At 41.2% G+C, this 20,000-nt stretch overlaps 1 protein-coding gene and 1 long non-coding RNA gene across 6 annotated transcripts in view; both read right to left on the reverse strand.

Moving 5' to 3' along the window:
* LOC307034216 overlaps positions 1–1,417 on the reverse strand; it is a 36,563-nt gene extending 35,146 nt beyond the window's left edge. Inside the window, exons 1-2 of the long non-coding RNA XR_013806824.1 lie at positions 1,381–1,417; positions 406–497 (exon numbers count right to left, since the gene is read on the reverse strand). This is a non-coding gene — a long non-coding RNA (uncharacterized lncRNA). The remainder of the gene's footprint in view (positions 1–405; positions 498–1,380) is intronic.
* A 2,433-nt stretch (positions 1,418–3,850) lies between these two features.
* atp11a (ATPase phospholipid transporting 11A) overlaps positions 3,851–20,000 on the reverse strand; it is a 37,413-nt gene continuing 21,263 nt past the window's right edge. The window contains exons 8-32 of one of the 5 annotated variants that reach the window (XM_079671918.1): positions 19,949–19,996; positions 19,598–19,662; positions 19,287–19,368; positions 19,050–19,200; positions 18,767–18,964; positions 17,853–17,966; positions 17,702–17,761; positions 17,442–17,608; positions 17,180–17,251; positions 17,003–17,076; positions 16,794–16,897; positions 15,854–16,035; positions 15,317–15,568; positions 14,937–15,114; positions 14,729–14,831; positions 14,503–14,648; positions 14,361–14,420; positions 14,148–14,275; positions 12,205–12,340; positions 11,406–11,429; positions 10,592–10,657; positions 9,872–9,975; positions 9,261–9,426; positions 8,502–8,585; positions 6,916–7,053 (exon numbers count right to left, since the gene is read on the reverse strand). In XM_079671918.1, coding sequence (XP_079528044.1) covers positions 8,508–8,585; positions 9,261–9,426; positions 9,872–9,975; positions 10,592–10,657; positions 11,406–11,429; positions 12,205–12,340; positions 14,148–14,275; positions 14,361–14,420; positions 14,503–14,648; positions 14,729–14,831; positions 14,937–15,114; positions 15,317–15,568; positions 15,854–16,035; positions 16,794–16,897; positions 17,003–17,076; positions 17,180–17,251; positions 17,442–17,608; positions 17,702–17,761; positions 17,853–17,966; positions 18,767–18,964; positions 19,050–19,200; positions 19,287–19,368; positions 19,598–19,662; positions 19,949–19,996 — 2,758 coding nt within the window. In that variant the 3' untranslated portion in view covers positions 6,916–7,053; positions 8,502–8,507. Of the gene's footprint in view, positions 7,054–8,501; positions 8,589–9,260; positions 9,427–9,871; positions 9,976–10,591; positions 10,658–11,405; positions 11,430–12,204; positions 12,341–14,147; positions 14,276–14,360; positions 14,421–14,502; positions 14,649–14,728; positions 14,832–14,936; positions 15,115–15,316; positions 15,569–15,853; positions 16,036–16,793; positions 16,898–17,002; positions 17,077–17,179; positions 17,252–17,441; positions 17,609–17,701; positions 17,762–17,852; positions 17,967–18,766; positions 18,965–19,049; positions 19,201–19,286; positions 19,369–19,597; positions 19,663–19,948; positions 19,997–20,000 lie in introns of all 5 variants that reach the window. The other 4 variants (XM_079671917.1, XM_079671915.1, XM_079671919.1 and 1 more) reach the window with 4 other exon arrangements.

The raw sequence follows: 20,000 nt of genomic DNA on the forward strand, positions 1-20,000 counted from the left end.
GTTTATCTAAGTACAACAATACACATTCTACAGTTGTGAGCATACAAGTAAAGTACAAGAGAAAGATAACAAGGTGTTACAAACATTAAAGGTTGGGTAGGTAATTTTGGAGAAACCAGCTCGAGTGCGTTAGAATGGAGATGGAAGGCTGACAGGCAGGTAGGCCATCCAGGTATTTTAGCCGGGCCGGCTCAGATGATTGGTCGTGCTTTTTACAGCACCACGGCTTCCACAGATGATATTTTTTGATGGATTTTTTGTCAAAGCACTTCAGATATTCATTGCTATCGGGATGTTAAGAGCATTCCATGGAATATAACAACAAGTGTATCTCGAGCCGGTTTCTCAAACTTACCTACCCCACCTTTAAGTAATAAAAAGACAAAGAAAGTGTATTTGACTCACATTAGAAGTCGGTTCTCCTTTATTCATGGGGATGTCCAGCTGCTTTGACGTCATTTTGTTCTTGACTGATGTCTTCTTCCTCTTTGATAGTCCTGTTGTTTCAGAATCAGAAGCAGAATGGGTTGTATTACCAAGGAATCTGAGGACGTTTCTTTGGTGTAAATGGCACGTACAAAGACACAGAAGAAGAATACGGTGTGTTTGTATAAAAAAGAAGGAGCAACAAAAAGATATGTTAAAAACTCTTATAAAGACCATTGTAAAAATAAATAGACATATTTACACAAATATGTCAGAAACTGAGTACAGTTAAATAGCTGTTAAGGTTTAAAAGTGTGGAGCAGATAAAAGATAGGATAGGACTTTAATATTATGGAAATTATAAGATACAATAAACACAGCAGTAAAATAATAAAAGTAAGAATTATAATAATTAGACTGTATACTAACAGTGCATTTAACAAATTAAACAACTACAGGAAACATAGATGGTCAAATAATGAATGTAATGTGTGCAGTGACGAGCAGCGTGTTAATAATTTAAAATGGCAAATACGTAATTTGTGCAAGTTAATATTGCACATTGTTATTAATATTGCACATGATAGAAAGTAGAAAGTGTTTGTTATGATGATAATGCTATTTATATTGCACATAGTAGGAAAGACCTCCTGTTGGCGTTCTGTGGTGGTCTCTGTGGTGGTTGTGCAGGATTTAAAGCATTAAAATACAAATATATTGTTTGCATACAACATTCATATTTGTTTTGTTTACAGAAGTATTTTTCATCTTTAACCGTCATTAGCACGTTAGCTGGCATGCATTAGAACGTTAGCTTCCAGCGTTACCTAGCGACAATGGAACACCAGCTGACTTAACTGTACCTGGAAGCTAACAGCTGTTTCATTTAAATACCGTTGTTATGTTATTTATAGCATAGAAAGAGTGTGAAAGGCTTGGTAATTTACTACTTACTTTGTTTTCCAGCGACGGTGCTGATCGCAGCGTGGTGTTGGTCTTACAGAGGCACCAAGATTGAGATGTTTTTTTACTAAAACTAATCAAGGGCTGATGAGAAACACCTGGCACACTTTCCTCAGGTGCGCGTCATTAAGGCTGCAATACTCTATCTGACCACATATAAAGACCAGGGGGCGCTGTTTCACCCATTTTCACTCAGCATGTTAAGAAGATATTGCAAATACATTAACAATAACATAAAATGAACATTAACTGTAAAGAGGCCTATATATATATCAAATGTATATTAATTCATATGATAGAATACAGCATTTTAAATATACAGAATAAGTTATAATACCCTATATTAGAGCAACCTACTAGTAAAAGAATAAACCTAGGATACACATTGTAGAAGTGTTTTTACACAACAACAAAAGGTTTGCATTATTATTATTAGTTTCATTATCATAAATTAAATACACAGTTCTGGGAACTAAATGGTACAGCATATACTGTTGTATGTCTTTATATTTCTAAAGTGTTACATAAGATTATATGTCTAGTATTTACAGTCGTAAAGCCTGAAATCATCTGATCCATCACATTAGATAGAGAATTGAGCTGTGGCCTTGAGCAGAGAATGTGTGCGCACACAGTGTAATGTTCATACTCCAGGTGACGCCTACAGCCTATAGCTTTCAGCTAACTAGAAGTCTTTAAAGCTCAGATTGTCTTGTATTGTGTTGAATTTGATTCTATTGTGTGTCAATACAATGATGACAGTGACAATGAAGAGTGCTGGAGGGCAGATGGAGTAAAGTTTCTGCACAATTTCCCTCATTTAGAGAAGATAGAGGTGGAGAGAAGAAGACAAGGCCAATATATTGGCTCTAAAACAAAGCATATTCAAATATATCTTACATTTTTACAAGATTGTGTCACTAAACACTATCAAATACAGTCAGAACTACCTGTGCATATATCCTAGATCCATCACCCTTTAAAAGCCGGACCATGATAATGAGACAGTCCTTTGTGCGGACAAAAGAGAAGCTCACAAAAACAAGAACAACAATGTGAACTGAGTCATAAACAATTGGTGGCAAATAACAGCAATTTCACAGCTAATTCGTAGATTTCACGTGTGGACGCCTCCATCACCTCCCTCCGTTTAATGCTGTGAGAAGAGACACACGCTGACATTACAGACAAGTACAGTGTGTGTGTGTGTGTGTGTGTGTGTGTGTGTGTGTGTGTGTGTGTGTATGTGTGTGTGTAGGTCTCAGGTCTAATGATTTAAGTCTATAGTCTGAGTGTCAGACCTAGCTACCCACACACACACACACACACACACACACACACACACACACACACACACACACACACACACACACACACACACACACACACACACACACACACACACACACACACACACACACACACACACACACACACACACACACACACACACACACACACACACACACACACACACACACACACACACACACACACAGTTGTTACAGGTGTCACCATGAAACTGATTTTTGCACCTTCATTTTTTCTTCCACCCTCATCTCGCAACGGAAGAGCATTTTGGGCCTTCAAAGGATTACTTTTGAATCTTGTATTTCTAGGAGTCACCTGTTGCTTATTGCAGGGTTAGATACGTCTGAACATGATGGAAAATAAACTGATATGTATTTGGTGTCTTTGATTTGTTTGCCAGTCCCATTTCTGTCCCTATAGGGTTTTATAAAGTCTTCCATGTGTTGAGTATGTTCATATGATTGGGAGTTTGAATTCATCCAACATATTTGGTTACAGCCCTCACAAATATCTTAACAAAAAGAGGTGGTTAAGTACTTGGTTACACCTTGAGTTTCACCTCCCACCTTTCTAGATTCTATGCTAAGTTAATACGGTTAAATTAAAGGTAAATACATTGCATATTTATAGTCTACGTTTTTCGTGGCATTTGATGAAACAGCAGGTAAAACATTAAGACTCAGGTCGTTCTGCTCTTGCTTTCAAAAATGGTTCAATGAGTCATTGCAATTAAGCTACAGAAAGCAGGTTGGGAGGTAAAATAGGTCACTTTTAAACATATTTCTTCTGCTTTCCCAGATTTCACCTCTGAAAGTGTTGCCCTAGATATTTCTCCATCCCTGTCAGACACACTTTCAGGTCTCACGGCTGCCAGCGAGGAGGAGAAGACGAGGAGATCAGCGCAGACGAGAAGTGAAAAGGATGAAGAAAATCCAATCGATCCAGAAACCTCCATTATAATCTTGTTGACGTCCTCAGATGGTGCAGACAGCAGCCCTGGAGCCACTTTAGAGAACACATTCAATCCCAAAACTGCTTTTTGTATTTATTTAAAAAGGCCTCAGAAAGGTGCAACACATTTGAAATACTCTACTGCCTCCCTGTGGCTGATGCATGAAGTGCAGAGGGAAAGAAATCACATTATTCCAGATTTTTATTCTTCCACTTCTGGCTTTTATTTCCAAGCAAATGTACAGTTGATTGCCATTGAAAGCTACAGAAAGGTTGGCAAAAAATCCACAAGTAAATCTTGATATGACTCTGTTAAAAACTGTATATAAAAAGACCCCAAAACTGTACATCAATTAACACAACTACATGTATATTATATCTGAGCATACAGTGCTCTATAGATATTGATGGTTATGAGAAATATAATACATCGTAAAAGAGGAAATAACATTCTGTTCGAAGGCTGTCAGTTCAGGTCTAGTTGAAAGAGTTAGGACAAGAGCGATTTGTACATGAAATCCATAATCAATGGCTTTTTCTCTACAGCAAAGTGTCAGTCATCAGATAGATTCAGTGCGGGTGTATCTGAGCCACAGAAATCTCTTTTTTAAAGCATACATACATCTCCAGTGTTGTTTGGTTGTTCCAATACTCCTCTAAATAAATAGGACACACATCAAATACTGTACTCAGGATGTAAAAAAACATAATCTCTAACATATATACAAAATGCATTTAAGTAAATGTGGGTAAAGTTTTGTAATTCATTCATTTGGATTCAACAGTTTTGAACAACTATTGGAGATACAGGAAGTACCTGACTATCTCTTGGGAAGATTACGTGTGTGCTTTTGTATTTGGTTAAAGGGACAAATTAGATATGCAAATTAGGTCACATTTATCAAATAATCTGACAGTGAAATAAACCATTTGATTTACCGTTTTACATAAATATCGATTTTTGTAGAGAGGCTAAATTGAAAGGAAACATGTCGAACAAATCCCAGTTTGTAACATTAATATCTTTCCAGTGTGTGACCACCACTTTTAACGAGGTACAGGGGAATTTTAAACATTACACATATTAGAAAACAACAAAAAGAACCTCTCAGAGACAGGTGCCCTCCTGGATATGTATAAAACATTTGGAATAAAAACCATAAAAAACTGATATTTTGGTGCAAGAAGTACTGAACATTCACCATGTATCTCTTGTGTTACTTCAGTGCTGCGTTTGTTCTGAATAAGTCTTATTGGACAGTGTAACCTGTGTAAATCTGTGTTTACATTCACCTTTTTCCCTCACTTATCCTTTCCAGCAGTCATGCATCCACACACCTATCATCAGCGGTGATTGTGTACGCCTGATCGCTTGTTATGAATCCTAAATGAACCTTAATGCCAGCTAAGACAGTTCAGCAGAGACAGAGAAACTACCACAAGGCACCTACAGTAAAGCAGCTAAAGGTATCTCGAGCAGCGACAAGGCTTTGGTTCGTATTAGTCCAATAAAGAAAGCATGATTTCTACACTGTCTCACATTGATAGATGCATGGACGGATGGTGGAGAGGATGATGATGATGATCAGACGGGTGGAGGCGGCGCTCGCAGAGGTAGGAAAACTTCCACTTCAGCGTCACTTCACCTCAGGGAGAATGAGAAAGACTGGAAGAGAGACAGCTAAGAGAGGGGATACATGTTGAAGCAGGAAAGTGTGAGACAGATCTGAAAAGGCCTTTTTTAAGATAGATATTAGACTTGATCATAAGGCCTTTAGGAGCATCAACACTGAGCTATTGATGCTGTAAGCTGAAAATACTTACGAATAGGTCTGATGTCTCACTTTAAACAGAGTTGTTTCCAGGCTTTATGCTAAGCTTAGCTTACCGTCTCCTATCAACAAATGGCTGGCTGGCAAATCAGCGAATCTCAGAAAAACTGCATTTCAATTTAAGGCATCAAGTATTTTAGGGCACTTGATCAAATCCTTTTTTCGTGTTGTGATTATCTCAACAAGGACACGAACATTTGATCCTTTTGAAAAGGTGCTTTAACACAAGTTAAATAGCTCTCAAATCATGACCACTGACATGGACCCCAAATGTGCTTCTAAAGGATATCGTCTTTGGTAAAAGGTCATGTGGTATTTACAAAGTGACATTAAGGCATTTAAAGCAGCGGGGGAAGCTAACATACAGTATAGCCATTTCTACTATTTCCTAAGCCATTAGAACAACTTAGATCAGTCTCTGTATATAGCATAATACGTACATGAAGAAGGTCTACAGGTAAAGTGCTTTCAAGACAATAGGGGATTCTGCAGAGATTAATGCAACACACACTAAAACACTGCTAGCTATCAGTACACACACACACCTGATCCACAAATGAATCTAGTCTACCTACAGGTGAAAGCTCATGTGTTGGATGTGCAGCTAAAGTAGGTCTTATTTCCAAAAATAAGGATGAATTAGACAAATAAGACACACTCAGATCCATATATCCAACACTTGGGCTTTACCGCTCCACTACACTCTTTCTTACAATGTTGTAGAGAGGCCTAGGGAGTGTTTCGGGATAACATGTTTGCACACAGGCAACACCAGTTAGTCCTGAAGAGAGGCAGAGATGGTGGGAGTGAAGAAAAAGAAAAGGTTTGGTCAGAGAAAGCTCAAGCCGGTTTCAGCAGCAGCACAATCTCAATTATTTTTAAAAAGTCATATAAATCCTTTAAACGAAGTACACTTCAGCTGCCAGCTAGCAAAGGCAGGCAGACTTAAAGGGCCAGTGCACATATTTCCAGTGACGTAAGAATGTGTGTGTTGTGACATCGATACGCTGACTGAGCCCTTTGCAAAATGTGGCGGCAAGCGAGTCCTTTAGGGGCCGTCCCATAATGCTTTGCTGCATACTTGGCTGAGCATTTGTGAAGGTCACTTTCATTGTAATCCCTTACAGATGGACTACAGATACCTGCGGTTAGCATCACAGCCAGGTATTTGACTCCAGTCACATAAATAAGTTACTTTTGGGTAACTCCAGTGGACCGATTTATTAAACTACTCCTTTGTTCAGTTCCACAAATAGATGCAATTGTATCTGATATGAGAGAATAAGAATAGTGAGACGCAAATAAATTAGACTGAGGTCTCTGGCCCCGCCCCCCCGCTGTAGGAGTGCTTCGAGTGGCCATCGGCGAATCCGAGTAGAGGGGTGAAGGTGCTGTAGTCTGGCTGTTTCTGCCAGCGTGTGAACATGGTTTTCTTTCTAAAGGGTTCAGACCTTCGAGGGTTCCCCTGGTTGCCCGAGCCTCGCCGGTGGCCGCCTGCCTTGGACGGAGCGTGGAGAGACGCCAGGGGGGTGAACTCTGAAAGGTGGCCCTCGTAGAGTTTGTCAGCGCTCTGTGGGAGAGTAAAGAGGGAGGAAGAGGAAGCAGAGAGAAGTTAAAAACAGAGACAAATAAATGTGCTAAAAGGAGGAGACATTGTTATCCCAGCTGGCCAAATGTTTAACTGAAGATGCATTTGAGCACTTCTAGTTTGTCATTGATTCAAATAAATGTAAATATAGTTTAAATGAATTATTATCTTTATATCTTAGGTGATATAGTATCCAACTTTGTCACGCTCATATTTTAAATACTGCTGAAGAACAGTAGCATTCTGTTGTCATATTTGCAACACCGCTTGCTATTATTTTTATGGGTGTCTCATAATCTCAAAAAGCCAAAACCACATTTATTCTAACTTTAGCAGATATTTTGGAGGAAAGATAAAAAGCTTGATCTAAGAAGGAGAAAATGGCTGCCGGACTTTTTATCTACAGCAACAACAAAAACACACACGACACCCTTTCATCTATCAGTAACCTGATCCTGGAAACTGAGTCAGAATACAATTCAATTATTTACATAATTCAATAAATAAAGTATTGCATTGGCTTTAATCTAATCGGCCAGCTGTGACAATAACATCCTATGCATGCTGTTTACACACGCCATGCAACCCCGGCAAATGAAGTACAAGAATATGTAAATGTATATATATATATATAAACACCATAAAAAAAACATGCAAATGGAAACATAACTTATAATAAACATGCATGAATGTGCAAGGATAAAAAGTGTCACTAGAGAGCGCCAGAGCTCCATGTGAAGACCCAACAGGATGCAAAGGTTTTATACAATACCTGAGAACCACACACACACACACACACACACACACACTCACAATATACCCCTGTGTTAGTCAGGTAAAACGCACCACACACCACAGCAGAGTGAACCCCATCACTGCAGGATGTTAGCTTCACCCACCATTACCAACTCCTACCATTACACACTCTGTGTTACCGTGCTGCAGCGCTCTAGGCTTCTGTGAGCGCTATTCCATCTAGTAAGGACTCTGAGCTGCGGTAGGTCAGGGTCCTCTCTGACTCTTTAATACCACTCAAACGCTGTGGACACGCACACAACCATTCAAAGACATTAAGGATCTGACATGTACACATTAAAACAGTCATGTGAAACACTGTACGACGGAAAACATGACATAATGGTTTAGTTGCCAGCCTTGTGAACCCTGGACATGTTGAGCATCCCAAAGTTTCATGTTAGGAATGTATAGTAGGGGTCCCCAGTACACATTTCTAACAGAAAACGTTGGTGCACACACAATAGGGCTCTATGAGCTTGCAAATAGACTATACATACAGTTTATCCAGGCATGCAATCAGACTGACAGACACGTGACTTCATGCAGAAACAGTGGCAGGGAGAAAAGGGACAGGATAAAAGAAAAAGAGGATTTGACACAAGTTAGCGACAGGAGGAAAGGCTGAGGGTCACCTAGGGTTAGAAACTGATTCTGCTGGAAGTCTGAGACAGCATAAAGATGGTGGAGGGCTCAGAGGCAAGGCAGCGACGCTTAGTCTGCTACGGGGTGAAGAGGAGGAGGAACAAGGAGGTAAGAGGGAGAGGGGAGGAAGAGTTAAAGCTCTGGAAATCAGTCACATGATCAATTATCTACAGAGAATTAACAGTTCTAACGTTTGTTAAGGGAGAAGACATGTAGGATTAGAGAAGGTTGTTTAAACCTCAAACAGACAACACGTGATTTATACACATCCTGCAAAAGAAAGTGTTTTGACTCTCCTTTGAACTGTTCAGGTTTAGAAATAAAGGAGCACACACACACACACACACACACACACACACACACACACACACACACACACACACACACACACACACACACACACACACACACACACACACACACACACACACACACACACACACACACACACACACACACACACACACACACACACACACACACACACACACACACACACACACACACACACACACACACACACACACACACACACACACACACACACACACACTTACATCAAACAGAGTAGGGACGTAGCCGAAGCCAGCATACATCTGCTGAGTCATCAGTTAGACATTATTACACACACTTCTCAGAGGAGGCCTGTTACACATTCATCTATAAAGCTGGTGTTAGACTCAAAGAAGGAGGGGGTCCTTCTTTGTACACAGCAGTAGATGCACACTCACCAGTGTGTATGAACCCACCTGTATGCATTCGGTGGTGGTCGGCCACAGCGCCCGGCAGATCACCTTCTTCAGCACATCTGGCAGCAGGCTGGCCGTTATCAGGAGGATTATACTGAGCCAGGCCGGACCGCTGGACAACATCTGCATGAACACATAGTACATCCTCTGGTAGTTCATGAAGGGCCTGCAGGAGAGGAGAGGAAACAAGAGAGAAGAGGAGAGGAGATGAAAATAATGGAAACAAGAGGAAAGGAGAAGAGATTAGGGGAGAGGAAACAAGAAAGGAGAGGAGATGAGAGAATACAAGAGAGGAGAGGAAAGGAGGCAACACAAATAAAACAAATAGTTATTTAATTATCTTTTGAGGTTTCAGGCTTTTACAAACAAATCATGCATTTAGCAACATAGGACATGCACTCCAAAATATCTTATGTGTTGCCTTATTCCCTTTACAAACATCTTTCATGCATTTTATGTAGATGTATTTATTTAGGGGAATATGTACAAGTATAGTGATGACATCTCCTATTCTAAATCTCTCTTCCTCTATCATCTTATTCTGTAAACATACATAACATTTCTTAAAAGTTTAAATGATATTAATACAAATATATAAGTTCAAAGCCTACCAGATGATTCCTCCCCACAGCAGAGAGAAGACCACAAAGAAGACCAGCGAGCCCCAGATGACAAAATGATTGATCCACGTCCAGTAATGAGTATCCAGAGCCAACTGCAGGAGAGGAGAGGGAGACATCGAGCTGTCAGACCGAAGCTCACTCTAAAGCAGGGCTTCTCAAAGTGTGGTCCGTGGACCACTGGTGGCCCGTGAGCGTCCCCTAGTGGTCCACGAGTATATTGGTAGCATTTCACTTCATTTGAAATAAATAAATACATTTAAGTTTTCCGCACTCTCGCGGGAATATCTCCGCAATGGAGCGAGCTTAAGTTTGACTTTTGATTGCATGATATAGCCCGGCGCAACACCTTCATCACACATGTTCCCACTTGTTTGTACCATTTTGAGGCGATTTGTAATCTGTTCTAGAAAAACGATGTGATTTTGGATATTTGTGGAGTTAGGTGGTCCGCGAGTGTTCTTTTATTGGTTAAGTGGTCCCTGGTATGAAAGAGTTTGAGAAACACTGCTCTAAAGAAACCAGGATCCAGCCTGGCTGCTTCTGTGAGTGTGTGAGTGTGAGTGTGAGTGTGAGTGTGAGTGTGTGTGTGTGTGTGAGTGTGAGTGTGAGTGTGAGTGTGAGTGTGAGTGTGTGTGTGAGTGTGAGTGTGAGTGTGAGTGTGTGTGTGTGTGTGTGTGTGTGTGTGTGTGTGTGTGTGTGTGTGTGTACCTTGAATGTAACAGTGAAGACCAGCACAGTGAAGACCAGCGTCCCAAACGTCCAGTTTCCAAACATCTGCAGAAAAGGTGCCGTTAGTGACACATTTAAAATGAAAAATACTTAGTTTTTTGAGAAATAAAATGATGTTGGAAGGCACTCGTGTTATTTGAGGTCGCTCTACAGGCCTGGTGTTAATACTGCATGGTACACAAGGATAAACTCAAGTGCAACAATCCAAGAATGAACCACTCAATCATACAGATGGTGCTGACAGGTGGAGGATAGATCGTCTGAGGACTGATGGAGGGTAAAGATGAGAAATATAACCAGAAGAAGAGATGTCAACCTGATAGGAAAACATTTTAAATGTGCTACAGTACGTGTAACATTTTATAAATGGACAAAGACAACATGAAGCAAGGCAGCCTCTTTACTTATAGAAGTATACAAATAGTCCTGATGGCTCGAGAGAAACCGCAAATGTGACAATGCTCTCGTGCTCTGAAAGGAGCTCCATCAGCTGAGGGGCGATTACATTAGGAGCATCACTAAATGTCAGGTAATGGAAGAAAGAGGGCAGTTAATATTCATGTATCCCCTGATTTTAACTCGTCGTCACACACATAATGCACACTGAATAGTTACGCTGATGAATCACTACATTAACACCTACACACACTACACAGAAGCCTAGAGGAGATGTGACTACAGCAAGCACTAAACATGAGATGAATGGACGATGGGTGTTTTGGTATCAGGCTGTGTGACGGGACTGAAGAACTGAAAGTCGGGGGGGATGACAGAGAGACAGGGACAGGCTTACCATCTGTGTGTTGGTTGTCATTAGCTGGGAGGAGGAGGAAGAAGAGAAGCAAAAAGAAAAAGCAACACAAAGGTAAGAGGAGAGAAAAAGAAGAAGAGGAAGAAGGCCAGAAGAAGACAAATCATAATAAAAATAAACAACAGTTTTGTGGCTGGAGAAGAATAAAATAATTCATAAATTAAAGTGAAGTCAAGCAATTCAAGGCAGACCCAAAGGATTCTGGGAGCTGCTTGAAATCAGAAGGAAACAAATAGAGAAACACAGAGGAAGATGGTGGAGACCCGCCATGCTGTCGTATCTTACTATTATTGACTTATTAGTAAGACCATGTGTTACAGGTACAATCAAAACATATATTATCGGTCAGGTGCTTTATTTTTAAGAGATCTACCATTAAAGCAATTCCTGAAGTCTACAGTTAAAACAAATTGGACATGGGTGATAAAAAAAAGGTGAGGTTTAAAATTAAAATATCCTTGGTTTATGTGTATTAATAAACGTAAAACGACCCCAAAAGACAAATTCATGAGCCTCAAAGTGACGAATAGGAAAACTACATATCTTATATTGAAGTATGCAGCATAATATTTGATAAATGAAACATCCAACAAGATTAAAAAAAACATTGTTGCAAAGATATCTATTTATATATGACTTGCTTTCCCTCACGAGCCTTGCAAACTACCAACAAAAACGAGGTGGAAAATACGAAACTGAAATCAGATTAAATGTCGTCATTTAGCAGCTTGTTGATGCTTTTACTTTGGAAAACGCACCCTATATGACACGTGGATGTTACCTGTCCGTTGCTGGTGAAGGTGGTGTTGTCAAACAGGAAGTAAGCACCGAAGAACATCACGATGGCGTCGTACGCACCCAGGAGAGTCCAGTAAATGAAGATGGGCCACCGCAGCAGAGAGTTCTTAGCAATGTCTCTGTGAAGATGATATTAAACAGATTAACCCTCCTATTGTCTTCGTTCCCCCCCCCCCCCCCCCTTACTTTGGTGTTCGCGGTCAAATTTGAGCGGTCCTGTTTTAACTGCTATCACATTAACACAAAAAACATTAATCATCACCACATTTCATTTAACACCCTTTCAAACTGTACATATTGTATCAGACTACTGGTATACATGAAACACTGCAGTAAATATACAAAGAATACACACTGAACATGTATTGCGTGTGCCAGGTGTGATCCATGTGGGGGGAGGGGCACATAAGAGCGGGAAATGTATCAAATTGTTCTGTGTGCGTGCGTGCGTGCGTGCGTGCGTGCGTGCGTGCGTGGCCTAGCATTAATATACTTGTGGGGACCTAAATCTGTTTACACAGTCACGTGTGGGGACTCGCTTCCCTTATGGGGAAAAATTGGAGGTCCCCATGAGGGGAATCATTAATTTTAGGGTGAAGACTTGGTTAGGGTTAGGATTAGGGTTAGGGTTAGGCATGTGTTGGTTATGGTTAAGGTTAGGATAAGTCTCCAGGAAATGCATGTAAGTCAATGTAATGTCCCCTGAAGTGATGTATACATGGTATGTGTGTGTGTGTGTGTGTGTGTGTGTGTGTGTGTGTGTGTGTGTGTGTGTGTGTGTGTGTGTGTGTGTGTGTGTGTGTGTGTGTGTGTGTGTGTGTGTGTGTGTGTGTGTGTGTGTGTGTGTGTTATCTGATCTGGATGGTTACTAATTCCTTTTCTTTATGGGACCGGGAACACCATGGTTGTTACAAAGTTGACTAAATCAATACAAATGAAAGTGGTGATCAGCCATGTTATATGTTCAAATGTCTAATGTGAAGGATATCATAAAACCTTAATGCAATCGAATGTAAAACAAAAAAGTTATGATTGATGAAAGTATAGTGACCCGAAGACAACAGGAGGGTTAAAGGACTCATGTTGACTGCATTTATTGACCTATTCTACATTAGCTACCAGAAATGGCTGTAATGAGATCTTTCTAATTTGATTTGGTAATCATTTTGAATACATCATGGATATAGGCGCCATATAACCATTCGGTAATAAACAACCTGTGTGATTTCATAAGAGGAGAAAAGGACGAGTTTTCCTAGTCATGTGAAACCTTGAGTTCTCTCTGTGAGCTCTGACTGAACTGAAGCCATCAAAGCGAGTTAACGTGGCCTGATGTGAACGTCTCCTTTGCATGGATGTTAAATCAATAGAAAATATTTATGCCTGCAAATTTAGAGGCAAATTGAGTTAGTGTACCGTTTTGCTTCGGAAATTACTTAATATTCAGCTATTATTTTGTAAATAAACGATGCATTGCAGGGTTTTATAACTGAGAATATCTGAAGTGGAGTCATGTGTTTCTTTTGATCATGAGGCCAAAATCAGTACCGTGTTTCCTATTTATTCAATCAACCTTTGTTTATTCTTTGAGGGACGACGCTAAGAGAAGATACACAAATATAAAATAGTAAAAGCTATTCAAACGTTAAGGAAATTAATTGACAAGATACATTTGGATGTTTAAAATGTTTTATATGGTATAGTTTGTGTAGAAAACTCTTGCATTTCCCAATTAGGATAAGTTAAGCAACATCAACAAGGCTGTATCAAAACAGACATTTAAAATGACATTGCAATCACTGAAGACCCTTCAATGTACATTTGATTTATTCATCCAACCACCAAGCTTGAAATGATTTCTAAAACAAATCTGTCAAACTTGTGTGCTTGCCGTTCTCAGGATATGGAGGGATGGGGGAGTTGTACCTGTATAGCGAGGGGTCCTTCTTCAGGATGTCCACGTTGATGTGCTGCTCGATGAGGCTGTAGAGCAGGATGGGCAGCGAGGTGAAGCTGATGTTGTACAGAGTCAAGTAGGCTGTGTCAAACAGCGGCTGGGGAGACAGGCAGAGAACATGCTAGCTTTGGAGATATACTTTGATTTGATTTATTACGTTTGTTTGTTTTTTGTGTGCCTACCTGTTGTGAGAAGCCACAGAAGAACTGATAGAGGAACTGAGGGAAAATGAAACAGACATTCTGGGAAGAAGGCAGAAAGTAAAGGTCAGTTGTGATAACATATGTCATTTGTGTTGGTCTCATATTCTTCCTGTCAGACTACCTTGTAGAAGAAGTATTGCACCAGCTCTGATATGCGGATGTAGTAATAATGCCCGTGGACGAGCAGAATCTTCTTGAGGTGTTTGAACTTTGGGATGGCGTAGTCGCTGTTCCTCACCGCCTGGCGACCCTCCTTACCCATGATCCCTGAAGAGGCAGATATAATGTGTTAATAAGAGGTGACTTTGTTGGTTTAAAAAGTGCAGGACGGAAAAACTGTGACTAACCGATGCCAACATGGGCCTCGAGGATCATGCTGACATCGTTAGCTCCGTCCCCAATGGCCAGCGTGATTGGATGCTCTTCAGAGGCTTTGATCAGCTTCACAATCTAGAAAAACAAGAAACAATGATACCTTTAACTCCTTACGGCAGCTTCACAGATGTGGACTTATATTTCAATATAGATCCATATCAAGTCCTCAGAGTTTTGTACCTGTGCTTTCTGCAGAGGTGCCATCCGACAGCAGAGCACGGCGCTGCAGTTGCGGCTGATTTCTAAGAAGATCTCTTTGTAGCTCCCTGAGTTGGAGTCCTCCTGGGCCGGCCTCATCACCGCAGAGAGGGTGGCTCCGTCGATGATCAGACCAAAGTCAGTGCAGTCATCTGATAAACTGGACAAACGCAACACCGGTCAAATCCGTGCATAGTGGGGACACAGTAACACACACATTTTTGATAATACGGAAGCCCTGAGATACAGAGAAATAGATCCATTCTCTAAGTCTGTGTTGATATGGAAAAGAAGATCCCTGTGCTTGCTACAAAGCGGACACACACATACTAACAACTACACACACACACACAGATACCCACCCAGAGAAGGAGTCCCGGGCCATGCCCCCGTGCTGCCTCAGGACGGTCCTGCTCAGGTCAAACAGCACGTCGTGCAGACTCTGCTCCTCGGTGCGTTTGGTGGTCAGCTCCAGGATCTGGGTGTTGCGGTGAAACAGTTTGCTGGCGTAGCAGGTTGCAGCCGCCGTCTCCATCTTATCGCCCGTCAGCACCCACACCTTCATGCCCGCCTTGTGCAGAGACTCAATGGTGTCCGCCGCCTTTTCCTGGAGCCTTTAGTGAAGGGAGAAAAAGAGACACACTGTGTTAGGACGCAGGACGCAGGACGAGTTGACTTGCCCTCTGGGTTAACAATCCCTCTTAAGCCTTCACTGTAATTGCTTTAGTACCGAGCGTGCTATCGGAGGGGTGAACTCAGATAGTCTCACTCAGAAGTGGAGCAGCACTTGTCACACTCACAGAATAAAGTGTAAGTGCTTCAGGCATTTAGATCCAAGATGTTAATAACAGCGAACATTTATATATAATGAACAGTGAATTCTAAAAGAGATCCTTCACCTGTCCTCCACAGCAGTGGCTCCCAGCAGGATCAGGTCTTTCTCGATTGCGTCGTAAGCCTCGGCCAGGCGTTTGTCTCGGTCGTGAAGAGCCAACTTGGCCCCGTTCAGCATGTGGCAAACCTCCGTGTACTGCTCTGGACTCAGAGGCCGATACGCAACACAAAGTGTCCTCAGACCCTCCTGCAGGAGAGGTGACATTTAGACAGGGTTACACAAAGAGAAATACAGTTGTTCTAATGAGCTTATTCTTGCATATCCCACAGAGACATGTGCTTCAGTTGCTCTGGATGTGAGTGTGTGGGCAGATACTGCTCTTGCTACTTGATCCTCACCAAAAAAAAACGCCCACCATATATTAAAAGCTACATTAATCTATGATGCAACCACAACCACAGAGGGCTCACTGACCTACATGGTTTCCACTACAGGCTCAATTCACTTCATTTAGTTGCATTATATAACATAGAATAATATATTATAATAACACAGATCTTGTGGCTTTATGGCTTTTTGTTCATTGTCTCGTGTTTTAGGGTGAAGTAATGAGATTATAAAATGCATGGTGATCAAATGCAAAGTCTAACAGCTGGCATGTTCGGTCTATAAAAGCCACAGTGGGTTTTGAATGCATAAATACAGAATGACTTTGTTACTGGATGGAAGTTGGCCATGATCCACTGATAGACTTCCTGTGGTATCAATGGAACCCACTGTGGTCGTGTTATACAAGTGAGAGAAAATGACTGAAGTGACACATCCCTAAAAACCCTCACAGGGTGAATCATGGGAATAACGTTGCGAGAGAAAAATACTTTCTGTTACTGCTGAATCTAAAGTATACTGTAGTGTGTGTGTGTGTGTGTGTATGTGTGTGTATGTGTGTGTATGTGTGTGTGTGTGTGTGTGTGTGTGTGTGTGTGTGTGTGTGTGATTCTCACCACTGCGTTGTGCTCCACTCGCGCTCTGACCTCCTCCACCTTGCCTGAGATCACCCTGGGGAAGATGGACGAGTCGGCACCTTTACAGAACAAATAGAGCTCACCTGCTCACACACACAGATAAAAAGAAGAGGGGGAAGAGTGTAAGCAAATAAAACAGACATATAAATGTTATTGGATGGATGCATTTTAAGTCTGAGGTGTATTACCAGTACTGGATCTGACAATGACGCTCATCCTCCGTCTGACTGAGTCGAATGTCAAAACCTCCAGCAGCTCAAACCTGAAAAAAAAAAAACCCGATGAGTGTATATTTACCTAAATGTTGATAGAATATATGTATAGTTACCATATTCAACTACATTGTTTTGAAGGGACACACTCACCTCTCAATCCCATCCTCCCTGTTCAAGATCTCCATGTGACCGTCTCTGAGTCTCAGGTAGGTGAAACCAAGCCTGCAGCACAGAGCGAAACAACATGATGGGAAATAAAAGGACGAATTGAGTGGAAAAAAATTAATTGAGTGGAAAAAAACATGGACAAATTGAATGCATCTTAATGCTAATGTGTGAAAAAATGGCTCAAATATTCTGATTAAGACTGGCGTTGTTTGTGTGTAGATAATTGTGTGTGTGTGTGTTCCACCTCTTCATGCCCTCCACCAGCGCCACCTCGTCCGGAGAAGAGGAGATGTAGAAGGAGGTGGACTTGCCCTGATGGATGCCGTGTTTGATCCCGTCCACCGTCTCCTCCTCCTTCACCTGCACGGTGTGGCACAGACACAGCGCCCGGAAAAACAGCTCCTCGTGTTCCTGTTAATAAACACAGTGTTAACGTAATGCACAAAAAAAAAAACACACATATATATATACACACAAATACACTCAAACTGAAGCGATGCTCACCCTGGCTCCGGGACCTGGCGATGAGTCTATCATGTCCATACTAGTAGCACCAGGCATCACCTAACAACACAAATTAAACACATTTAAATATCTAATATATGTCTCGTGTTTTCCCAGGTCAGGAAGAGATAAACAGACGTCCATGAGTTACCTGTCCGTTACAGATGGCATCAGCAACGTAAATGTGACCGTCCACACAGCACTCGATGAACTCCATGTTGTTTTCTGTTAGAGTCCCTGTCTTGTCCGTAAACACATACTCCACCTGGGACGAAGCAGAATATATCTAGGGATGCATATCGTTGACTTTTTTACGATACCGATACCACTGAACGATACCGATACTCAACCGATACATATCGTGATACTTTGAAAATGTATCATCCCACAATTACTCCCATGAAGCGCTTTACGATATAGTTAACATGTCAAATGAATATGAAATTCAATTGTGGGACTTCTTGGACCTTTTAGTACTGAACAAACAATGAAAAATACATTAAAAATATGAAGAAAACCGATTATGGAATATCTTTTATAACACCCGCCATCAGGTGTGCTGCGTGAATAGCACATCTTGTCGATGCAAACAGATCGTTATAGCACCGTTATAATTCATGTTAAACCTGAGATTCGACTAGAGAACAAATACATAATAGAATAATGGTCATGAGATCTCGGCATTGCACAAACAAACAAATCTCATCTTTAAAATCAACATTTGCCTTCACTGGTGAGAGAAAACAAATCCCATCACAGTTCATTTGTGGGACTTACCTTTCTAGTATTGAACAAAAAATGAAAAATACATAAAATATGAAGAAAAACGATTATGCAATCTAATTTATAACACCCGCCATCACGGGCCACGGACTCACTTTTAAAATTAAATTAATTTTTTTTTTTTTTTTTTTTTTAAAGTATCGAAGCTGGATCTGATTTCGGTACGGTATACCGTAGCCACCAGTAACCGGTATTTCGGTAATACCGGATACCGGTATGCATCCCTATGTGACTTCTCTGTACACAATGTAAACGTTTGATTTAACAAAGCTTATTCGCCACCTGTCCCAGCTCCTCGTTCAGGTCCGACGTGTTGACGACAGCTCTCTCCCCGAGCTCCTCGTCGAACATGTCGTCGTCCCACATGATGAAGTAGGAGCCGAGGAACTTCTGCATCTCCACCGTGACGTACATGGAGACGGGAATGATGTAGTTGAACAGAACCATGAACGCCAGGAAGTCTGTGAACGCCCTGATCACCTGAGGAAGAGGAGGGGGAAAATGAGAAGGTAAGGGCGGATGAACACATTTTTACTCCAGGTTGAGGGAGGGTGTTTAGACTCACGATGTGCCTCTGTCTCTCAGTGTCGGTCCGGTTGTTGTACCACGGCTCGTCTCTGTTGGAGTCGGCCTGCCAGACGTATTTCAGCAGCGTGTTGATGAGCGCCTTGCTGATAAGGATGCACAGGTACACCACCAGGTAGGCATTCATCGACCTGAAGGGGCGGAAAAACGATTTATATCTGGATTTATGGACCCAATAATATGTATCTGAAAGTGAAAAGAGAGAGAGATAGCTTACTTTTCAACTGCAGAGCGTTTCTGAGTCTTGGTCTGGTAGTTTAGAGCCATCTTGGTTTCCATCCCAGTGTAGATGGCAACCGCTAAAAAGGAGGCCGAGGGGAATAGTGAACATCAACGTTTCTTGACCGAAAAATCTATTAAAATAACTTAAGGCTGTTCTAGTATTTTTTAGAGACGTACAGGCAACCTTATACAATACACACAACCACATGAGACCAAAAATTCAGACTCCGTAAATATCAACTGAAGAAAATGGAGAGAAAAATCCATTTCATTTGATTAAAAAAAGTGTACTTCAGGTGATATTACCATATATATGCTCAGTGTTCTTCAGCGTGGCTCCTCGCAGCAGCAGGTTCTCTGCTCCTAACGGCCTGTGAACAGAACTTATTTCAGGAGGTGTTCTCACCCTTCATTTGGAAAAGTTGCCTCTTCACCAGCACATGTGTGTCACCTAATAACAAAATCCTTATTTGAAAACTAAGCCCCGGTTAAACAAACCAAAATATCAATCATTTTTTACTTCCATCACATACAAAAAGAACCAAGGGAAAAGTAATTCAACTTGTTTCTCATACTGTGAAAAAAGGGAAATGTCCATCACTTTTCAAAAATAAGGTAGATAAGATACTCATTCATAGAAAATAAACTTTGGGTTACCTGGCAACCGGCTCGTTGTCCATGTAGATGTTGATTCGGCCCACAAATCTGT

Source organism: Notothenia rossii (assembly GCF_949606895.1).
Source record: "Notothenia rossii genome assembly, chromosome: 3".
NCBI classification, from domain to species: domain Eukaryota; kingdom Metazoa; phylum Chordata; class Actinopteri; order Perciformes; family Nototheniidae; genus Notothenia; species Notothenia rossii.